Source organism: Salvia hispanica, chromosome 4 (assembly GCF_029641045.1).
Source record: "Salvia hispanica isolate PSC_SH4W2 chromosome 4, Shi_PSC_v1, whole genome shotgun sequence".
NCBI classification, from domain to species: domain Eukaryota; kingdom Viridiplantae; phylum Streptophyta; class Magnoliopsida; order Lamiales; family Lamiaceae; genus Salvia; species Salvia hispanica.
The window spans coordinates 814414-833705 of record NC_142695.1 but is presented as its reverse complement, the minus strand read 5'-3'; the positions used below and the strand labels follow the sequence as shown (position 1 = coordinate 833705).

The window sequence follows — 19292 nt, the reverse complement described above, 5'->3', positions numbered from 1 at the left end:
CAATAGTGTATTTGAATCATATTTGGTGAGTAAGTTTAATAGATATGAATTCATTAGATAACATTGATTAATATGTTATGCGTTTGTAGTCCAACGGTTAGGATAATTGCCTTCCAAGCAATAGACCCGGGTTCGACTCCCGGCAAACGCAACATTTATACTTTTTATTTTACTATGTGAATTTTAATGTTCACATTTCAATGTGTTTTTTACTTTTTGCATAATTGATGATACTCATTTACGATTATTTCATCGCCATTTTAAATGAATTCATGATCACGAATTCATAAAATAATGAATGAAGCTACATTTAATAAAAGAAACTAGTATTTGTAGTGTTAATTTTAGTCCATAAATATATAGTATAGTACTCCATCCATCCGCCATTACAAGTCCCATTCATGAGCGACACGAGTCGAGTTTTAGTGGAATAGGGGTCCTACTTGTATATATTAGTTTTAAATGAAATGTGTGTGGAATAAGTTAGTGGAACCCTATTACTAGTAAAAGTGAACCGAGACTCTTATTCACCTATTACTAGTAAAAGTGAACCGAGACTCTTATTCGCGGACTGACTAAAAAGACTCTTATTCGCGGATGGACTAAAATGGAATAACGGGACTCCTATTTGTGGACGGAGGGAGTAGTATATAGTCAAGGTCCCGCCAATCCAACAAAACCCAATTCCAAAATCCCCAATCTTTCTCACTCGTAGCTTTACTCTTCTTCTCTCTTCATTTCAATTTCAAAAACCGCTAAAACCCTACCCTGATTGAGAACCAGAAATGCCTCGCGAGATCATCACGCTGCAGGTCGGCCAATGTGGCAACCAGATCGGAATGGAGTTCTGGAAGCAGCTCTGCCTCGAGCACGGCATCAGCAAAGACGGCATTCTCGAAGATTTTGCAACCCAGGTTTCTAAATCCCTGCTTTTCCGCTTTGTTTTTCGCATAAATGCTGAATTCCCTCTCTCGGGGTCTGGATTTTGGGAGTGGTGTGTCTATGTTGCTAATGCTCGTTTGTGTGAGGAGTTTTCTTTCTGTGTACTTCGTGCCACTTGTATAGATGTAGAAGATCGTTAATTGCCACACTTAATGCTACTACGGTGTTACTGTTTTATCCACGATTTATTTTTGGAATGGCTTATTGGAAAGTAAAAATGGCAAGCAAGTAAGATAGGTGACTGTTTGATTTTATCTCAGTTCAAAGTGCTGGAAATTTGTGTAATGTAGTTTTATTGGGTGATTGTATTCACTAAATTATCTACATGATGAATGTGCATTGTGCAGGGAGGTGACCGTAAGGATGTGTTTTTCTATCAAGCAGATGACCAGCATTATATACCACGTGCGTTGCTTATGGATTTGGAGCCTCGGGTGATTAATAGCATACAAAATGGCGAATACAGGAATCTCTACAATCATGAGAATGTATTCATTGCGGATCATGGAGGAGGTGCTGGGAATAACTGGGCAAGTGGATACCATCAGGTACGGCTGTTTATTTAACTACTCAAGTTCTTGGGGTTTCTTAGGGAAATTAGTAGGGTTCCCTTGTTTTTTATTCTTCTTTTCATATCACTTAAACAAAATGATCAATCATCATGGCTTGCTTAGTGCCTATAGGCCACCACAATTTAACTTAGTGCCCACTGCATTTGTATCATCTTTCCAAAAGTAAAAATTCAATATGTCAAAAGGGAAATTATATCTTTAGTGAATTTCTTGGGCTTTGATATGTTAAATTATGCATCTCCTGTTTTGGTTTTATGCTGGTTTTCTATATTTGATTGTTGCATTTGCTAGATGAACCCATTTGATGAATTCCAATATTTTTTTCCTGAAACATTTTATCCTTTTGATCAGGGAAAGCAATATGAGGAGGATTTGATGGACATGATTGATAGAGAGGCAGATGGCAGTGACAGTCTTGAAGGTTTCGTGCTATGCCATTCAATTGCTGGTGGAACAGGCTCAGGTAACTTATTATGAAAGTACTGGTGGCATCAGATGGTATAGATTCATAAACTTATGAGCATAGTCACTGGATTGTATTTTATGCTTAATACAAGGCTATTGATGAATTAGTTTGATATCCTTTTAATTTGAGGCTTTGAGTCTTGTCTAGGACTTAGTTTTGTTGCCATCATAATGGAGTGAGCAAATAATTCTGCCAATGTAGTAGCTAGGTTCTGGTGGTAATTGCTTTCTACTACTAAATTGATTTTCTTTGATGCAGGGATGGGTTCTTATCTCTTGGAAACTTTGAATGACAGATACAGCAAAAAACTTGTACAAACTTATAGTGTATTTCCAAACCAAAACGAGACTAGTGATGTGGTGGTACAGCCATACAATTCCCTTTTAACGCTCAAGCGTTTGACCTTGAATGCTGATTGTGTGGTTGTTCTTGACAATACTGCACTCAATAGGATTGCTGTAGAGCGGCTTCACATCACAACTCCCACTTTTACTCAAACAAATTCTCTAGTTTCCACTGTCATGTCTGCAAGCACTACAACATTACGGTATCCAGGATATATGAATAATGACTTGGTTGGCCTCCTTGCTTCTTTGATCCCTACACCTCGGTGCCACTTTTTAATGACAGGATATACGCCTCTTACTGTGGAACGCCAGGTTAGATATCATTAACTAACAATAGATATTTACCTAGTTGGTTGTCTTTTTTTTTGTTGTTTGTAATATTTTTTAGCCATTACAAAAAAAATGATTGTGTTTTTAGTAGAAATCATTCTTTGTGCTTGAGTTTTTCTGTTAATGTCAAAGTGGTATATGAGTTCTTAAAGATAATTTATCGTAGATGCATAACTGTTCTATTGGTTTTGACATTTATAAGATCTTAATAACACAGTATATATATAATCAGTGCCTGGTTAGTGTAATTTAAGATGGTTCTTCAATTCCCCACGCAGTTCTGCATCTGCCACTGTATTTTAGTGACTAAATTTCTATTAAATCCCCTTCAATTTTTTTTGTTAATGTCCAATTGCAACATATGTATGCATTATTAGTTACAGTATGTGTGAAAACTTCTATTGCGCTGTGGCTCTAGTGTCAAATCTCATCTGGTGATATTACCAAATGGTGTTATATTCTTTTTATGAAAGAGAGTGTGGATACATATTGCTACAATGGCTTCATCACTTTGACATCATGGGCTAGATTAATAACTCCTATAGCACATTCTTAAGCTCCATTACTGCTGAGAACTCTAGTTTTTTCATTGTTTCAAGATCACAGTTTGATTTTCTGCCCTAAACAAAGTTATGTGTGAGATGTGGAAGCACAGTTTATCATCTTAACAGAAAGAGTTTTACATGATGAGAATTGAGCTTATGAAGTTTATTAGTATTTTGACAACTAATGCTCTAATTGTAAAAAACATTTCAGATTAGCATATTTCTGCTCACTAGCAATTACCGTTATTCATGTTTTTACTTTTGGTTTTGGACTTCAAATTTTTTTGCTCTGTTGTGTATTGTTGCTTAGCGATAAAGTGTAGTTCTTCGAATTTGTAAGTTAGCAATCTTATGCAGCTGCTCCTGTTGGCAGGCTAATGTAATTAGGAAAACAACCGTACTTGATGTGATGAGAAGACTTCTTCAGGCAAGATAGAAACCTCTCCATTTTTCTCAATTCAATTTTGAAAAATTCTCTCATGGTATTCTTGTTTACAGACAAAAAATATTATGGTTTCATCTTGTGCCCGAACAAAAGAGGCTAGCCAGGCAAAATATATATCAATTTTGAACATTATTCAAGGAGAAGTGGATCCTACCCAGGTATTTATCCCAAATGCTCAACAAATTAGGATATGGTTCCTTGGTACTGTTTGTTACTTGGAAGTTAGTGCATTTTGATTTTATTTCAACCATGTTTATGGCTGTGAAAGAGAATCTACAGTTTAACTGCAAAGGATATTTACTGGTTGTGAGGTTTGTATTTACGCAAAATTATTCAGAATTGGACCCAGTGAATCTTTTCTTGTATAACTATGTCCCATTAATTTTGGCATGATGGTGCTATTTGTATTAAATCTGAAGAGGTCTGGTCTGTACTCTAAACGATGCCCTTGACATGATTTGGCATGGTAGATCATTGGACTACTATTGAGATAGTTGTGGTGTTGTCTTCTTGGTTTCAAGTTTTCAACATTGCAATTGTTAGTAAATTAAAATCTGATTCTACAAATTTCATCATTTACTATAAGACTAAAATAGAATACAAGACTTAGATGAGCTTGTCTACAGATGATTTTGCAAAGAAATGTCCCATGAGCTACAGTTTTGCAAGTTCAGCTGCTATTATTGCAGTACAACATTAGTTCAGACATATTATTGAATTTTGCTGGAGCTTAACAAAAAATGTACTCCCTCCGTCCCACTTAAAATGCAACATTTGGGAATCGGCACGGGATTTTATGTAGTGTTGTTTTGTGAGTAAATGAAGTGAGAGTAAAGTAAGAGAGATGAAAAAGTAGAGATAGAGTTGTTTCCATTTTAGGAAACGTTTCATTTTTAATGGGACAACCAAAAAAGGAAAACGTTTCATTTTTAATGGGACAGAGGGAGTATAAAGTATGAATGGTACAAATAGCAGTGTTTCATCAAACTGCGATGACTGGTAATTTATGAGAGCTATGGAGTACAAAATTCAGATGAATTTACAGCGTTTTATCCCAATGCCTCAACTGAAAATCCAATATGTGAAACTATAGTTGATGGGACACCTGTGTCATTAGACTCATTAATGATATGCTTCTATACTTGTAAATGTGAAATCAATCTTATCTACACTCCATGTAAAAAGTGTGGCTTGCCTACGATTTTCATCTGAAAGTACCTACGACATGCTCTGGTTTGAATACTTTCTTTCTTTTTTAAATGTTGCACGTGTGTTCTATCTCTAGTACTGACTTCACTTTCCCTAAAACCAGGTCCATGATAGTTTACAGAGAATACGTGAAAGAAAACTTGTTAATTTTATTGAATGGGGCCCTGCTAGCATTCAGGTATGCTTAGATCTTATTTCCCTTTTTATTTTGGTCATCTGATCAGGTTATTATATGAGGCTATTTTGCAATTTTGACAGGTTGCTCTGTCTAGGAAGTCTCCTTACGTGCAAACAGCTCACCGTGTAAGACTTTACTTGTTTAGTTTCCATCGATAAGAATATTTGTTCAGGACTTTGGAACATGCCAATATGTCCCATTTGCTCAACTGGCTTGCTAACTCTTGTTTCATGATTGTTCATCCATAAACCAATTACCTCATGGTTGGTCCGCATCTTTTGACCACATTATTTCCAATGTCTAATCATTTATTAACACCTAAATATTTTAAGATTAAGTGCATGATACAATACAAGAATATATCTGGGTGCTGTTTATCCTCGCTTGAATAGCTAATGTAATCTTATGTCTTCATGCTTAAGTGATAACTAGAAGATGTCCACTCTATCCTACTAATACAAAGAACTTATGTGGTGCTGTAGTGATAAAAACAACTATTTAGTGGAGTACTATGTTTTTATCTACAGAATGTTAATATTCTCGCTAGGATGGAATCTTGAGTTGAATTCAGCTAAGTTATTTCCTAAACCTGAGAAATTGCTCAGCCAACTCATTCTCTACTCTAAGCACTGCCGCTGCTTAAAATTTACTTATAAAACTCATACAACCTGTTCCGTATTATATATAGACAGACAAATCACATTTTTTAATTTGAAAGATCCTGATCATAATTTCTCTGTATCTGTTAGGTGAGTGGACTCATGTTAGCCAGTCATACTGGCATCCGCCACTTATTCTCCAAGTGCTTGAGTCAATACGACAAGCTGAGAAAGAGGCAGGCTTTTCTTGATAACTACAGAAATCACCCAATGTTTGCTGTAAGTTCTCCATCATTTGTTCTGTGTTGATTGCTGTATTTAGTCCATGTTTTCAGAATTTATGTTGATTTATATGACTTATTTTATATCACTACATAGTTATGAAGACATGTGAATCTGCTCAATTGTTCCCAGAGAGACAGTGTAATGTCGATTTTTCTTCTGTGTAAGCAGAACCAGTTGATGTCTAGTTTAAAATTTCATTGGATAACAGACATATGCTTGTCTGCTGCTCATTTGTTTGAGTACGGATATATAATTAGGTTTTCCACAGTTCTAAATTATCAGAACTCTCTGACTGAACCAGAATGTTGAAACATGTTCAGGACAATGATCTTTCAGAATTTGATGAATCCAGAGATATGATTGAGAGTCTTGTCGATGAGTACAAGGCTTGTGAGTCCCCAGATTACATCAAGTGGGGAATGGAGGTGACCATATGCTAGACTGGTGTATTTATGTGTATTTTACACACTGAGTCGGTGAAACTAATGCTGTCATTGTTACTCGTTGCAGGATCCTGACCATCTCATGTCAGGAGAAGGAAATGCTACTGGAACAGTGGATCCAAAGCTATCAGTTTGACTTTGTAACTCTTTCTGGTTTGTTTCCTATTTCTCATCCATGTACTATTCCAGCCTCCATGGCATTTTTATCTTGTGTGTCTGTTTGTTGCTTCAGTGTCGGTTTTAAAATTCAGTTTTTGTGTGGAATAGTAGTCAACTTTGCATCGTGTCAATTGATACTTTTAGACCTCGATAGAGTTCCATTTTACAACAATTTTCATATCTGATATAAGATGAGTTATATTGGGTGCATTTGATCTGAGTAACTACTTCTACAATGTAAGTATTTACTAGTGAATTTTCCAACTAGTTAGACGGTTGAGCCTTTGCTTAAGCCCGGCATCAAATATGTTGGGAGTCCATCAACAGGAAAAATTGCCACAGCTTGGACATTTGGAGCTTTCGAGTTATTGGTGTTCATAATTTTCCAATCAGTGATTAACTTGTTTGGATTTATAACTCACTAATTTAAGGAACACATTTTCTTTGAGACTACCTTTTGTTGCCTCTCGTCTCGCTTACAGATTACTGGGTTGCTTCATTGGATTTGCAATATTATTTTAATGACCATTCTGTAGTATATATCGTCTGTAGATTTGCCACTTAGTCTGTGGGGTTTTGTTTTGACAGGGAACTGTGCGTTAAGCTGAGTAGGAACGGTGAAGAGTGAATTTGATTTTCAGTTATGCTTGTTGATCGTCTGTAGGAATCCCTATATTCAGAGCACATATGAAGTTTGAGAATCTTTTGTTCTCCTTTTTTGGTGTTTCCGTTTGTACTAACGAACATGCTTGTGTATGGAAATCAATCAGTTCATCGCGTGATTTTTATTCTATTGTGAGATCATTGTGAGTCAAATATTATTGCAGTTTTGCTTGTATACTAGTACGTTTCTAATCGAACTTATAATGAACTTTTCAGATAAAACCATGAATTAGCATTTTCTGGGAAGAAATGTAGGAACTACTAGTATTAATCTTATGATGCAAATAGAATCCATCACAACTTTTTTGGCACAATTTGATAATTGCAATAGGATTTTTATCTGAGCATTGTAATTAATTGGTACACTTTCTCACTTAGTTCCATTGAAAACCATGATCACAATATGATGAAGAACTAGCTTTCCAACTCACTTTCAACAAAAAACACTCATTTGTTACAGCCATAGTTTCTTTTACCTGGTAGAAAACATTCAAGCCAAAAAGACAAGAAGCTTACATTTCAAATGTAAACAAAAAAAGTACTAACAAAATCAGCGTATCAACAAAGCAAACATTCTATTTGAAAGCAAGAAAACAAAGCAATGTTCCATCCTTAGCTTTGCCCCTTCAACATCAGTAATGTCTCCTAACATATATATACACTCTCCATTCCTATCAGCTGCAGTCATACTCATACATGATTCCTGGAATAATATAAGTTTAATTTAACAATAATAGTAACACATTTCTACGTTTAATTTAAAATAGTAATACATTTCTAGTTCTCTCTTAGCTAGCAAACAAGTGAAGGTAGCAGTGATGTTGCGCTTGGAATCTGCGTGCAGGACGCCCAACGGCTAACTGCAGCAACGGTGGAAATGAGGTCCAGATGGTCGAGTTCACCAACTCCGATTGTGTTGTTCCTCTTGCTCTGCAAGTTTGTAGATTTTGAAGTGCCGGCAGCCCATCCTCCCCTACGGACTTCGGACTTCTGCTCCCCTTTGTCTTGTCCGGGTGGTGAAGAATCCGGCAGTAGGATAAGCTTTCTAATATTTGGTTCTGAAAGCACAAGCACAACACCCGATTGTCAAGACATGCATCCACGAAGAAGCAAAACCAGAACAAGAATATACACTCTCCATTTAATTGGAGATGAGGCATTTTCACAATAATATAGAAACGAATAATGCCATATCCAGTTTTTCCATCTTTGCCGCGTTACTTATGCACGTGTTTGGATACTAGTGAAAGATAAAAACATGTGAAGAAAAATATGATGACATTCTAGAGCACACGATGTACCTTTATCGATTGAAAGTGTTTTGGTCTTGAAACATAGTGATTCTTCGCTTGGTTCAAATGCAGGCATAGGGGTGAAAAAGGTAAAACTGGGCATTGAAGGAATTGGAGACGAGAATTCTGGTCCGTGCGATTCACAGCAGCTACCAGAATGAACGCCATCTCGTTTGGAGGAAGGTGTGCGCTGGTTCATCGGACTTGAATAGAATGATGACTGGCATGAGAAAGTGGGGGAATCTTCGTGCTCACTGTTCACAACTGGTGGCGATCCATTGCAGAAACTAAGATCCTGATCCCTTGCAATAGTAAGGTTCGAGAAAGAAGAGCTGCCGACTTCTGATTGTTCACATTGGAAAATATCTTGTCTATACAGTTTATCAGTATCCCGAGGAGCATCCTTTGTCCACGTGTGCGCTGCAAGTAAGTGAAACGGTCACCATCAAAACATGAAAAACAAATTAATTGATTGTGTAAATAAGACCACAATCTAGAGTTAAGACTCAACCAAACATTTGGTATATGTATTTTCTATAGAATGTTCAAGATTCAGTTGAGAGTCGCTATCTAAAGAATATTCGAGATTCAGAATTCGAAAATTTGATAATTACACCCTAGTTAATGATAAAATCAAACTACTGCACATTAAAGTCTACGAAAATGAGCATCAACATACCGAGTACTTGAGCTGCAGTTAATCTCTTCGCAGGATCGAGACACAGCATTCCTGAAATCAAGTCCTTAGCTGACATCGAAATGTGATCCCAAATATCAGAATAGAAACACAAGTTTGCAGCTCGCACAGCATCAAAGATGGTCGATTTGGTTTTCCCCCAAAAAGGAGGGATCCCACTTAGCAGAATGTATAGAATAACACCGGCACTCCACACATCAGCGGCTTGATTATAATCTCCGGCCAAAACCTCGGGAGCAATGTAGAAAGGACTCCCAACGGTCCCACGCAGTGCGTTTCCTGTTAATAGAGAAGCTAAAGATTCTGAATAAAGCATCCAATGGAATGCTACTATATTTAATAAACAAATATCATACCAGGTTCGATATGTGTTGCGAGACCAAAGTCGGCCAATTTGATAGTTGAGGAAGACCTCGAGACTAATAGGATATTTTCAGGTTTCAAATCTCTATGCACAATGCGTTTATCATGACAATAAATGAGGACTTCCATCAGCTGCTTGAAGATAGCATGTGCCTCATGCTCCGACAATCTTCCCAGCTGCTCAATCCGATGGAAAAGCTCCCCACCAGCACATAGTTCCATCAGAAGATGCACGTAATCCTCCTCCTCGTAGACAGCCTTGAGATCCACAACATTTTCATGCCCAGATAACTTAGTCAAAATATCAATCTCGAGCTTCACACTCCAAACGTCGTCCTCTGTAACCAATCTCTCCTTTGAAATAGACTTGCAAGCCAAAACTTCGCCCGTCAACTTATCAGAGCACTCTCTTATAATTCCAAATCTCCCCCAGCCTAGCTGATCTCCAAGAACATACCGCTCCCTAAAATTACCGGTCTGGCTCAAATTCAAGATTGTGTTACTCATATCTGAAGATTTAAAACATTTAAAAGGGTGAGTCAGAGTCATGTCCCGACTGCCCATCTCTGTCAAAACTCGCGTCACAATACCACTATTACATCAAAGATCACCATTCAAAACTTCCCCAATCATGCTTTCTCAACTTCCAAAACACACATCCAATTCTTCTTCCTCAGTTTCGGATAAACAAATCCAAAAATCCTGCTTAAGCCAATAAAAGCATCACTAATCAATCCAACGAAAGCCAAGTAGACACGGTAAGTCATGTTCATCCCAGCAAGATAAAAACACAATTTAGCTTGTCCGCATACAGAAACAAAGAATACCACATTCCCAATCCAAGACTTCTCTACAGACCTATTTTGCATCCAGCTCATAAAAACCTAATTCATTTTCCCAATTCCCCAATTCTTGCTAGGGTTCTGATCTTTCAACAAAAGACTGATAACCTTTTCAAAATTAAAGCTTTCCACAAAAATCCTAACAAAAACCCATATTTCCAGAAGACACAGTAGATCCAGAATAGAGTTCAAGACAAACAAAAAAAAACAAAACAAAAGGAGCAGCATTTCAATTCTTCATAGCAAAGATCGAAACTTTGTTTCATTTCCACACAACCCATCACTTTATTTCTTCCCAAAACAGCAACACAAGAGATAAAATGAGCTCCAATCCCAAAACAAAACAAGCCCATCAACATCAAACAGATAGGTTAAAGACAAAATCAATTAACACAAAAAGGTAAATCCGAAATAAACTACCTGAGATTGTAAAGAAAGAGAAGGAGAAGCGTTGAGGAAGAAGAGAAGTCCGTTGGGGAGAATCCCCAAATCCAAAGCTCTCAGCTTGATTCAAACTCTACTCCAAAATACTGCACTTCAAAAAGCCTCACTTTAATGTTCAGCGACTGAGAACCGGAAATGCCGGTTCTTTAATGCTTTTATTTGAACAATTTGGCAATCTAGTTGCAATTTGCAAATTTTACTAGTTAATTTTTTTTCTTTTTAGAGTAAATTTATGTGGATTTTTAATACTTGATTATTGTGTTTTCAAGCATCTCGATGTACGTTAATGCAACTCGTTATAAATAGATACGTGAAAATGCCCGGACGCCTAACGAAAAGGGCACGAAAATTTATCGACCAAGTTTGACGCAAATCAGAATTTATGTATTTCGTAATATTTGTATTTTATTAAATTGATTTTCCTTGATGGCGTCCACTAATTAGGGTTTATTAGTAATTAATGACGGTATTTTTGAATCCGAGGCAGGTGACCGAGGAAATGGGTTTGGTGAGTGAAACAACGATGATAAACCTGTACTGTCACAATTCTAGGACAAACTATGTTCGAATATAAAAAATATAAACTTGATTTTGTAAATATCTAAAGCGGTGAAAGACACCGAGGCTAATTAAGAAAAGCAATAAAACTCTGTCTATTTTATTTGACAATATTATATACAATATTTTAATTGTGTATTTTTTTTTTCCTTAAGGGCATTCAATTGTACTACTATGATTTAATATAATTGAGGCTGTTTTTTTGATTTAGTAAGCGTGCATTGATGAATGCTTGCGTGCGGGTGAGAATAATTAAATTTTATAAGCATAATGATGGATATGTATATAGTCATCCTCATTAATTATTTCATAACATTTTTCCACAATAAAAAAGCCAACTAGCTGTTTTAGTAATTGACAAAAACTCTAATAACTGTATAACACGAATAAAATTCCATTTAATTCTTTTTTTTTTCGCAAAATATATCAATTAGTTGTTATTTTCGTTTTATATTTTCGTCGCTGTAATATATTCTCAGCCTTAAAACAAATAAAATCACATTTAATTTATTCTCATTTCATCCAAACCTAGTGGTCATATGCTCATAATACTAACGATTTCAATCGATTTTTACACTTGGTAGGGACTTGAGCCCTATGTTGTTCACTAGTATTCGCTCGATTCAATTTAAATTTTTTATTTTTCTTTTTTGGTATTTTATACTGCACTGTACGAGTATAAAATACCATATCGAATGACAAATGTTTTGCTTTAAATGGTACAATTAGAATTTAGAAAGGGAGTATATTAATATAAGAAAAAATAAATATTTGAAAACTCAAGATTTTAAGAAAGAGAATCTTGGATTGGAAGGCAAGCCAGCTGTACTGAATCTAATGATGCTAAGCTTAGCTGTAAAGACTATTATTACATGTGACTGTATTTCTGACTAAAATATGTTGCCTGGATATGTCTAGAATCCACTTTGAAAAATGGGCTAAAAGGCCCATTATAATTATGCATGAGCCCATTAAAATACACAACATGAAATTTAACAAAGATCATGATTCATTTATAAAGTACTGTACTAGTCTAGTTCAGTAGATATTGCCAAATTTTGGAGCATATTTTAAAATTACCCTTTTCATCTTACAAAATCACAAGTCACAACCTAGGAACATATACAATGTATGAGAGGCATTAATTTGCATAAAAAGCAATCATTATCATCTAATTACTCAAGATCAACAGTGCAAATAATTACTCCTAGTACATATGTATAGTAGGGATAACATTTTGGTCCAAACATATATAAATATGCCTATTCCATCACACAACTGTAAGAATAAAATTTCTCAGTTTGTGATTCAAGTTCCAATACTAACAAATTTGTCTTCTGGTGTAAAAAGTTTCATCACAAGCGTTCACATGCTATACAAATGTACTACTAGTAATTATTTATTTAATAGAGAACAAAAATGTTACTACAGGTTACACGAGCTCGGTCTCGGATACATCAGTCGCCAAATCGGCACAAACAAAAAATAAAGAGCAACAACTCACCGACCGAAACATATACAAAGCAGATTGACCAAACCAAGCAAAACCACAACAAAATAGAAGAGTCGAATAAAGCAATAAGTAATATCCGGAAAAAAAAGACAATCACAAGTCCAAATTATATTGAAGGCATAATTTCAAATGTCTAACACATAGGGACGGATCTAATGTGCAAGGAGGAGATATTGTAGTAAAAAATTAATAATAGTTTCTTCTTTAAATGCCCTTCTTCAAACACTACAAATATCTCCACATGTATTTTTGCCCCTTCAATAATCATTTTCTAGATCCGTCTATGATAACACGTTAAATTTTTCTTTATATTATTATGGCCTAATCAAATTCTTATTTCGTTCAAGTTCTATGCTAATTGTCCCATATAAGTTATAAGAGTGTGTGTTACAAAGCGTAAAAGTGAGTATTTAAATTTAATTTATCCACTAGTCTCTTCAAAAAGTGAAAAAAAAAAAAAACACAATTATTAACAAATATAAATCACAATATCGTATATTAAATACTGACGGCTCAATCACGCTCAAATGTCGATGATTTGGTTAGAAAATCTAAACATTGAAAAATATGTCACATGCTTTCATAATTTGATGCGCCTTAGATACTATCATAATCATCTTTAATTAATTTATTACATTTTGGGAGCAACAAATCCAAAGCAAGTAAAATATTGTATTGAAAATGTTTGTTGTTTTTATAATAAAATATCGAATCACGACAAATGTACCAACAATTCTATATAAAATAAAAGTGACAAGTACATTATAAAATACTTAAATAAAGATGAGCGGCTAAAGTTGGATTTGTTTTCCTCAAAATCAGAAAACAACAATAAATTAACCTATATTATCTTGATATCGTGCTACATATACTATAGATTACAATTGAAGGACAATAAATATTATTCTATATAAACTAAATTTGACTATCTACTCTGTATATTAAAATTTACGATAAAAATTAATGATGGATTGCTAATTATCATTATATGCAATTATAGAATTAAACTAGAGCCATACGTAATTATAGATTATTGAATGCTATACTCTTTCCTTATATCTCATAAATTAGTGAATTATATAATTGAAGGACATTTATTATATATACTAAATTTGGCTATCTTGTCTATATTAATTGGACAACGATTTAATAATATGGATTGCTGATTTTCACTATATGCAATTATAGAATTAAACAAAAGCTATACGTAATTATATTATTGAATAGTACTACCATACTCTTAATTCCCATGTCATAAATTAGTGCATTATATAATTGAAGGACCATAAATTTAGTATGATATATACCAAATTTGACTATCTATCCTATATTAAATCTCACAAAAAATTAATGATGCACTGCTGATTTTCATTACATGCAATTCCAGAATTAAAAGAGAATACGTAATTATAGATTATTGAATACTATACACTTTCCATTTGATAGATTGATGTATATATTATATGGTGCGACAGTGGGTTTTAAAGGAGGATAGAGTATAAAGAAAAAGGTGATGAAACAAAAAAAAAGAAAATTAAATAGTGTGTTATTTTATGGGTATCCCAAGATGATAGAGTACTATCACGACTAAAAATATTATCATTTGGATCAAATAAACGAAAATACATTTTACCCTCCAATGTTTATGATTTTTTACAATTGTATTCTAACTTAGCATAGTAGTATCAACAAAATCATACATGTTGTATTTATGTTATGAAGTGAAATAACTTTACATATAGTGGAGCAATATATTATACTCCCTCCATTCCTGAAAATTTTTCACCTATTTCCTTTTTCGTCCGTCCCTAAAAATTTGTCACCTTTCACTTTTACCATTTTTGGTAATGGATCCCACATTTCACCAACTTAGTCTCACTCACATATTATTATAAAACTAATATGTAAAAGTAGGACCCACATGTCACTAACTTTTTCAATCCATTTTTTGTTGCATTTCTTAAAACCCGTACCGGGTCAAATGGTGACGAATTTTGGGGACCGAGGGAGTAGATACCAATTAAGTAAATCAGACCCGATTTCGTTAGTCAATCAGATTATAAGACAAAAAAAGTACTCCCTCCGTCCCATTAAATATGCAACATTTGTGAATTGGCACAGGTTTTTATGTAGTGTTGTTTTGTGAGTAAATGATGAGAAAGTAAAGTAAGAGAGATGAAAAAGTAGAGATAGAAATATTTCCATTTTAGGAAACATTTCATTTTTAATGGGATAAACTAAAAAGGAAAACGTTTCATTTCTAATGGGACAGAGGAAGTAGCGAAAATTGCAAATATTGGAGTGTTTACTAAAAAGAAAATGATGGGGCATAGCATAATACATTGGTGACGTGGCGTGTGACTGATGAAAGAATCAGACATGGATATGAAACATGGTGAAGAGGACAGGGTCCGTACCAATAGTTTTCCACCACATGTGAGTGTGCAGTGCACCATCATGCACATGATACTTGCTCTGCCCCTACTCACTAGACTTAGCCTCGAATTTCACCTTTTTTAAATGATGAGCATGCCAAAATCTACTTTTCAGCTAAAGTTCTTTGTATGAATTTAAGATATCCACTTTAATAAATTGTTGTAGTAGTAGTACGTGAGAAATAGGTATTCATATCCAACAACATGTAAGTACTTAGTACAATAATCTAGAGTTATCTCTTTTTATGTTAATATACAACGTCAAATAGTACTATTGAAATGTTACTTACTTGGATTAGCTCTATTCAGATTGCGGATTAATCGGGTTCGAACAAATCTTCATTTACGTATAAAAGAATTAAAATAAAAGGGAGTATAACATTTTGCTTGTGCGACGGAGGAAATACTATTTAACTAAATATATATCCTTATCTAGGGTCGGGAAAAATACCGAAAAAATGATATCGTATTGAAAAATATCGAAAAATTATCGAATTTTCGATATCGTATCGTAAGTTTTCGATACGATAATGATATGAATTTCCTTATATCGCGATATATAGTTTTATATTGAAAATACGATATATATTGCAAATTTTCGATATATCGATATTTTAGATAATCGATATTTTATTTTCAATATATATCGATATTTAACGATATATCGAATTTCGGTACGATATATCGAAATATCGATACGATAACGATATGAAATTTTTTTATATCGAAAGTTCGATATATCGAAACTTTCGATACGATAACGATATGAAATTCTTTCATATCGATATTTTCGATACGATACACGATACAACGTTTTCGATACGATATATCGTATCGACCCACCCCTATCCTTATCAACAAAATTATTTGGCTTCTAAAATCACATTTCATTAAATGTCTTATTATATTGTCCAATTTTCTATCTATTTTTTGAATGAATAATGAACTATACAACTTTGGCTTCTAAAATCACATTTCATTAATGTCTTATTATATTGTCCAATTTTCTATCTATTTTTTTGAATGAATAATGAACTATACAACTTAAGGATAAGTATGATTTGTTGCATTGGTGCAATATATCAATATTTATTGTATACTATTAAATATTATAACTTTTATTGTAGTTTCAATAGATGCATAAAATGTTGCAAGTTTAAAAATAAATAAAATAAAAGATAATAGTACTAAATTATAAATATATCCAATAATATGACAAAGACATTTTATCTTTATACCATGATCCTGCCTTTATGACACCATTTAGTGATTTTGAATCATTTGTGGCTATTTTGACTATGATAGAATTTTCCAGTTGAGAAAATGTGGGCAAGCATTTGTACACATTTATGGCAAATCGATTAATAAAAAAAATGAGAATCATATTATTTTCGAAATCAAACATCTACATTTAATGATATCCACCAAGATTGAATCAGAATATATTTTTAGAAAGGGAGTGACAGAAGAATCTGCTCTCAACTTTTTATCTCCCCAAAAGAAATCTCAAAAAGTCGATATCAAGAGAAAAAAAAAATACTTTCGCCAATAATTGATCCAAAAATAGTTTTTCTTTTTTATATATATAATTACTCCAGTTAGCATCAAAATTTGATAGCCAACTATTTTGTTTAATAGTGTCAAATTTTAGATTTGGATTCTATTTGGAACACAATAAAAAGTAAACTTCCTTGATGATTTATTGAATACCAAAAGAACACAACAAATAGAATGGAAGAATTGAAGAATACACCTAAATTTTATTTTTATCGTAATTCAATTGTATATATTTATACCAATTAGCAATATACATAAACTTATAGTACTAGTATTATTTATGAGTGTATATCAATTTGGAATTTCGAGAAAGACAATTAAAGTATTTAATTGGGAAGGAAAAAAGTGATCGTGTGTATTAATTGGAATAAGAAAGTTAATTTATTGTTTCTGAAAATAGAAATATGGTTTTAAAAAGCTGGTGAAAGTTTAAATGAAAAGGGAAAAGTGGTTGAATATTTAATTGGAAAAATGGTTGAATGCATTAATTAGAGAGAAAATTAAATTTATTGTTTCAAAAAATAAAAAATGTATCATGTTTTGGAACAAACTAAAAAAAATTGTCATCTTAACCGAAACGGATTAAGTATTTTATTGTGAAGATAATTTTTTTTATAAAATGATGATTCATAGTACAAAATACCAATAAATCAACGATGCTATATAAATAATTTTTTAGAAAACATAATATATGAGCTTAAAGCACCTCTCTGGCTCTTATTGAGTCCGCCAAAATCAACCAAATAGGCAAAATTATAAACTGAAACAAAAGATATAAAATAATTAAAGCCATAATAATTCAAATATTTCTATTTATTCCCCATTTGGAATCTGTCATTAATTTGAAAAATGAATATAAATATATAAATACTTTCTATGTGTAAACTCAAAGTGATATTTTTTTATGATATTTCATTTATAATGATAGTATATTATATTTTTAAAGTAAAAATATCTGTTTTAAAATTTCATTTATTATATTAAAAAAATATAATAAAGCTAAGGAGAATAATATATAACTTTAAATCAGACGAAAATATAATTTGGCATAATAAAACAACAATAATTTGGCATAATAGTACATCACTTTATGGTATCCATAATTTGGCATAATAACACAATAATTACACATCCAATCAAAATTAAGAAATCAAGTTCTGGAAATGGCTATAGAACCTGAGGGCCCACCGCAGACTGTATTTGAGAAAAAGGCAAACTTTTATGAAAAAAGCTTTAAAGGAAGATGAATTGGTCTTGGATCGATGCTTTTATCATCATCCTTGAATATTTCATTAGATTTTATAAAGAGAAAAGGGGTTAGGGCACCCGACACCCATAACGGTTGAGCCATTTTGGATTAGATGATACGAGAGCAAGATCTCGTTACAGGCTACTTGTCTCGTCATGTGGCTCAGTGCAGAGAGGTGAGGCGCGAGCCAGCTTGCCACGCGCCACTCCCGATGCAGCGCTAATTCAGAGGGGGTAATTCCCACTCGTAAGTTTAGCCATTGGAAAAAAAAAGTATAAAAAAAATGAAATTAATGAAATATAATAAATTTTCTCACTTCTCCAAATACAATAGTAAATTTATATTCTTACATCTAAATATAAATAAACTATCTAATTATTCTTCAATCTTATTTATGTCATCCACCAAACTATTCATCACATAATAAATGCTACCTGCCATCAAATACATGTTCCAAAAAGTGGCAATTTCACCCTTGGTATCATAACTATTCCACTACACAAAAAAAAAACTATAAAATCAACGGTAAAGATAATCTGGATTATACTTATGAATGATCTGAAACACACAAGACTATGTACGTATTCAAGAAAATATGCATTTTTTTAACAAAACATCTCATCTTAGAAGAACTTGCTATTCACCTTAACAACATACATCCTTTCTTTTTTAAACCGTAAAACGTATACAATTATCAATCTAAAATCCTATATAATCATTCGAACAAAGTATTACAATTTTTTTTCTAACATTAGTCTCAAACAAACTTACATAAATTGTGAAATTTGACAACCTTTTGATAACAAAATGTTGAAACATTTACCATAAAATTGATGGTGTTATCAACCATTAAAACCTAATCTGTATACCAATTCATAGAAATTAATATCTTCATTCTAAAAATAGAAAAGGAAAAGAAAAAGAAAAAGAAAAAAGAAGCAAAAATGTATTCATTCCAATGTTTTAACAACTTTACTTAAGCTTTTATAGAAAAAAATCGAACCAAAGCAAACCAAAATCCCAAAATATAGAGATATACGAATGCAATCCAATTCGATTCCATCCGAAAAAACTTGCTTAAACTAATACTCTAGTAATTGGTCGTTACTCGACTCGACTCAACTCGATTGGTTCGATTATTGGACGGTTAACCCGTAAT

The 19292-nt window shown here is 33.3% G+C and overlaps 2 protein-coding genes and 1 non-coding gene across 4 annotated transcripts; 2 read left to right on the top strand and 1 right to left on the bottom strand.

Moving 5' to 3' along the window:
- The first annotated feature begins 79 nt into the window (after positions 1-79).
- TRNAG-UCC (transfer RNA glycine (anticodon UCC)) lies at positions 80-151 on the top strand. Its single transcript has one exon. It is a non-coding gene; the product is annotated as a tRNA-Gly (tRNA).
- A 534-nt stretch (positions 152-685) lies between these two features.
- LOC125197352 (tubulin gamma-1 chain) lies at positions 686-7313 on the top strand. Its single transcript, XM_048096087.2, has 12 exons — positions 686-914; positions 1290-1490; positions 1866-1977; positions 2239-2639; positions 3576-3629; positions 3701-3805; positions 4960-5034; positions 5115-5159; positions 5784-5912; positions 6239-6343; positions 6429-6514; positions 7109-7313. Exons 1-11 carry the CDS (start codon positions 786-788, stop codon positions 6495-6497), a joined length of 1425 nt encoding a protein of 474 aa, XP_047952044.1. The 5' UTR covers positions 686-785; the 3' UTR covers positions 6498-6514; positions 7109-7313.
- A 428-nt stretch (positions 7314-7741) lies between these two features.
- Positions 7742-10950, bottom strand: PEPKR1 (phosphoenolpyruvate carboxylase-related kinase 1). Of its 2 annotated transcripts, none has more exons than XM_048094297.2 (5): positions 10798-10950; positions 9529-10237; positions 9155-9451; positions 8485-8895; positions 7742-8241 (listed from the first exon to the last, which is right to left on the bottom strand). In XM_048094297.2, the coding sequence occupies exons 2-5, from the start codon at positions 10097-10099 to the stop codon at positions 7976-7978; spliced, it is 1545 nt and encodes a 514-aa protein (XP_047950254.2). In that variant the 5' UTR covers positions 10100-10237; positions 10798-10950; the 3' UTR covers positions 7742-7975. The 2 variants fall into 2 exon arrangements, with proteins under 2 accessions (XP_047950254.2, XP_047950257.2); XM_048094300.2 differs by having other exon boundaries at positions 9529-10044; positions 10798-10935.
- Between the last annotated feature and the right edge of the window lie 8342 nt (positions 10951-19292).

What these genes read in the sequence shown, in the direction of transcription:
- LOC125197352 (XM_048096087.2), top strand. Translation starts at nt 786, where the DNA reads ATGCCTCGCGAGATCATCACGCTGCAGGTCGGCCAATGTGGCAACCAG. An exon ending in CTCTTACTGTGGAACGCCAG is followed by an intron (nt 2,640 to 3,575) that starts GTTAGATATCAT and finishes TCCTGTTGGCAG; the next exon opens with GCTAATGTAATTAGGAAAAC. An exon ending in GAAATCACCCAATGTTTGCT is followed by an intron (nt 5,913 to 6,238) that starts GTAAGTTCTCCA and finishes AAACATGTTCAG; the next exon opens with GACAATGATCTTTCAGAATT.
- PEPKR1 (XM_048094297.2), bottom strand. Translation starts at nt 10,099, where the DNA reads ATGGGCAGTCGGGACATGACTCTGACTCACCCTTTTAAATGTTTTAAA. An exon ending in CGCAACACATATCGAACCTG is followed by an intron (nt 9,452 to 9,528) that starts GTATGATATTTG and finishes CTCTATTAACAG; the next exon opens with GAAACGCACTGCGTGGGACC. An exon ending in AACACTTTCAATCGATAAAG is followed by an intron (nt 8,242 to 8,484) that starts GTACATCGTGTG and finishes TTGTGCTTTCAG; the next exon opens with AACCAAATATTAGAAAGCTT.